The 3,958-nt window shown below is 54.4% G+C and overlaps 1 protein-coding gene across 1 annotated transcript in view; it reads right to left on the reverse strand.

Moving 5' to 3' along the window:
- GUITHDRAFT_112404 (hypothetical protein) overlaps positions 1–715 on the reverse strand; it is a gene marked incomplete at both ends in the record, with an annotated part of 2,319 nt that extends 1,604 nt beyond the window's left edge. The window contains one exon of the mRNA XM_005828353.1: positions 32–715. Coding sequence (XP_005828410.1) covers positions 32–715 — 684 coding nt within the window. The remainder of the gene's footprint in view (positions 1–31) is intronic.
- Between the last annotated feature and the right edge of the window lie 3,243 nt (positions 716–3,958).

A 3,958-nucleotide genomic window follows, 5' to 3' on the forward strand; every position in this document is an offset into this window, starting at 1 on the left:
CGTGGAGGTTGCCAACGGCCTTGTCCAGGACCAGCTTGATCGGCTCGCTCGTCCCTGCCTCGTTCAAAGAAGCTGCATCTTCGATGACTGCTGACAGCTCGCTGACGAGCTGCATGTCCTCTTGGCTTGACGGAGATGCTGCCTCCATTGTGATCCTCTCCAGGTCTGTAAACTCCAGCCACTCTCCCTCGCTCTCCTCCTGTCGCTGCGCTGCGTCGCTGGTGCCCCGCTGACCAGCCGCCTCAGAGTCAGGCTCCTTGTCGAAGCCGACTGCTTCGAGCTTGGTTGCTGCGCCTTCGAGATAGAAGGGCAGCTCCTTCATCATGCATCGAGCATCCTCCGTGGAGCCGAGGAGGATGCATAGCTTGGACCCGTTCCAGGACTTGGTGTTCAAATCCTCCTCCATGTCGATGCCTTCAACGTTGATCTCGAGCCTGTTAGCGATCTCCAACAAGACTCTCTTGACTCTTGCGATAGACGTGTTGCCGCCGTTGCACAGCCCCTCCATCTCCTTCCTCGTGAAGCGACCAGATGCCGCCGTCGACTTGATGATGATCTTGATCTCCTTGCCGTCCTTGCCGCCTGCCTTCTTCTGCATCCTTGATGCCTTCTTCAACTTATTTCTGGACACAAAGCGATCAGCTGTCAACTCGACTGCGAGCGCCTCTCTGATCTTCGGGTCCTCGCTGAACAGAGTCAGGTGTACTCCCTCCATCGCTTCGCTCTCTCGGAAAGCTCGAAATGCTGTATCATTCGCCTCTGATGACGTTGGCCCCTACAGCGATGAAGCCTTTCTGACCTAAGCCTTTGTGGACTTGCTGTCCTGGCGCCCCAGCGACCAGCATGCCTGCCAGCGGCTGGAGTTGGACCGCTGCAAGGGACTGGCGCAGCAGCTGATAGCGATAGACGGCAGCTATCTCAGCCGTTGTCATGCCGCCCAAGGTTAGCAGGTGAGTCAGCTCTGCCAAGCTGCCCCCTTTGCCCCAGGGTCCTCTCTTGGCTCGAATCTTGAAAGATCGATCGTGCACGATGCTCACATGTACAGCTGTGAACTTGCGACCATCGATCGCGAAGTCCTCTCTTCCCTGCCAGAGCTTCTCCGCTTGTGCATTGCGGAGGAAGGAAACAGTCACCGGGATCTCCTCAGCACTCGCTATCTCGGGTCTATACGGAGCCTTCCACATGATTGCTTTACTCTCTTGCACTGAGTCTACGATCAGTCCGATCTCTTCAAATTTCTTCTTCAGCTTTTCTTCATGGTTGACATACACCGAGGAGAGGCGCTGCCTGAAATACCCGGCGCTGCCTGAAATACCCGGCGCTGCCTGAATACCCGGCGCTGCCTGAAATACCCGGCGCTGCCTGAAATACCCGGCGCTGCCTGAAATACCCGGCGCTGCCTGAAATACCCGGCGCTGCCTGAAATACCCGGCGCTGCCTGAAATACCCGGCGCTGCCTGAAATACCCGGCGCTGCCTGAAATACCCGGCGCTGCCTGAAATACCCGGCGCTGCCTGAAATACCCGGCGCTGCCTGAAATACCCGGCGCTCCTAAACCCTAAACCCTATTATTATTATTATTTGAGTTTATTAGACTCTTAGTCGAGAAATTTCATAGCCAGGAACTATTGCTCTTTGCTCGTCTCAATGATCCGTCTAAAGGGGTTCCCAACCTTGGGAGGTTGGCCCATAGTCCTATAGGCCCCTTAGGCCTGGTTGCTTCCGTATTAAGTGTTTTCAGTGCCAATGTCCTCCGGGCCTGTTTCAAGTCCGATCCCGGTCCCCCCTCCTGCTTTCGCTAAGTGTCGTTGCGCCAGCAGCCTGCTCCTCCCCCCGCCCATATGTAGTTGCCCACTGTGGTAAGTCTGTACCTTCTCTTGGCCTGGTTAGCCCTTTCCTTCCCTTTTTGCGGCCCCTGACCTTGCGCCGCGCCTGCCTTCTTGTTGCCAGGCTTGTTTTCCTTCCCTTCGTATGTGTTTTCCTTCCCTTCTTATGCTCCCTGTGTGCCTTGCCCCATAGCCGCGCCTTCCCCCCCGGGACCTAGTTGTAGTAGTTGAGTTTATTAGAATGCTAGGAAGGATCTCAACAGGGATCTCGTGACCTGGCAGTTCGGCCCGACTTGGCTGGCCCCTATGGCAGCCGTGCTTCTGCTCTGCTCTCTCCTCCGATGTACTTAGTGGTCTTCTCCAGCCTCAGCCAGTGGAGTTGCCTCCGCCGGCCTTGGCATGGGTCAACCTTGCTTAACTTGTGTTGCTTCGCCGGCCTTAAACCCTAAACCCTAAACCCTAAGCTCCAGCGAGATCGGCTTGCCAGCAAGCAGCTCCTCCTCGGATGTGAAGCTGCTTCCATAGTGATCCTGTCGATGTCGCTTAGCTCCAGCCATTCAGCGCTTTGCTGCTCCTTCCAATTCGTAGGGGATGTCTTCCATCAGGCGTCGAGCCTCTTCCTTGGTCGCCAGCGAGAGAGCTATCTGGCTCCCGTCCCCACTCAGCGTGTCTCGGTCTTCTTCAACCTCCACGCTCGCCAACTTGATGCCTATCCTTCAAGTTGCTAGCTCCAACGCTACTCGCTTGATTCTTGTTGTTGAAGTGTTTCCATCTCCTTCCTCGAGAAGCGACCTGTGCTCATGCTTGACGTCGACTTGATCAGCACTCTGAAGCAGCCTGGCAGCCGCGTTGCCCTGCGGGTCGCTCCATCAGAAGCAATGGAGGCTTTTGCAAACATTCCACGAGATGTCTGTCTGAGCTACAGAGACGCAACTTGGGACCCAGTCAGCCTCAAGCTCTCCTTAACTTCCTGCTGGTCGAGCTTGGAACGAGCGATGCAGAGAGGCGTGTTTCACCCATCAAGGTTCGACCCTGAGGAATATCTGATGAGTTTTCGTACTTGTGCTTGGGATTGCAATCGTGATATTGCATGTTCTCATTTAAACTTCTTGTTTTTGTTCTTGTCCATCCTCTGGGATTTCTCTTTTCCTTTTTCTTTGCATCTGATGCATTGCAATTTGCACTGAAAATATCGTTTCAGCATTATGATAATCATGGTAATGGAAATCTGAACAAGGTTGTCGAAGGGAAGTTTGTTGCTTTCAAGAGCCCGAGAGAGAAGGTTTGAGGACAAACTTTCCTGAAAGGAACACAGAGAGCAATGAATCCTGATGGAACTGTGTCGCACACTCCAGCTGACTACATCAATGTTCTGAAGTCCATGAACGTTGAGTATATCATCCGCTTGAATGGATACAGGTAGTTTTTTGATTGCAACTTCAAGATTTTGCCAGGGAAAATTCGCACCCGATGACAATGTTTTCTGTTTCTGCAGTTACGATCCAAGAGATTTTTTGAATGCTGGTAGTCGTTAGACTATTGTTACCATCATCGTGGTCTGAACATGTTTGCCAGGTTTTCGACATCACGATATCTACTGCAACGCTCGGGCAACGCCGTCCGATGCAACGGTAGACGGGTAGAACACTAACGACTTGATGAAAAAGGAGAAGGATGGAATGATTGCGAGTTTGCAGATTCTTGACCATCTCAGAGTACCCGCGATTTATCAGAAGGAAAGAGGAGGAAGGGAGCGAGGAAGCAAGGGAGCGAGCGAGTGAGCTAGGAGAAGGAGCGAGGAGAAGGAGCGAGTGAGCGAGCGAGGGAGCAAAGGGAGCGAGGGAGCGAGGGGAGCGAGTGAGCGAAGGGAGCGATCTGAGGGAGCGAAGGGAGGGAGCGAAGGGGGCAAGTGAGCGAGTGAGCGAGGGGAGCGAGGGAACGATGGAGCGATGGAGCGATGGAGGGATAGATGAAGCGAGGGAGGGAGGGAGGGAGGGAGGGAGGGAGGCAGGCAGGCAGGCAGGCAGGCAGGCAGGCAGGCAGGCAGGCAGGCAGCGAGCGAGAGAGAGAGAGAGGAGAGGTAGCGAGGAGAGGGAGCATGGAAGCGATCGAGGAAGCGTGGGAGCGAGGGA

This window comes from Guillardia theta, assembly GCF_000315625.1.
Source record: "Guillardia theta CCMP2712 unplaced genomic scaffold GUITHscaffold_59, whole genome shotgun sequence".
Classification (NCBI taxonomy): domain Eukaryota; class Cryptophyceae; order Pyrenomonadales; family Geminigeraceae; genus Guillardia; species Guillardia theta.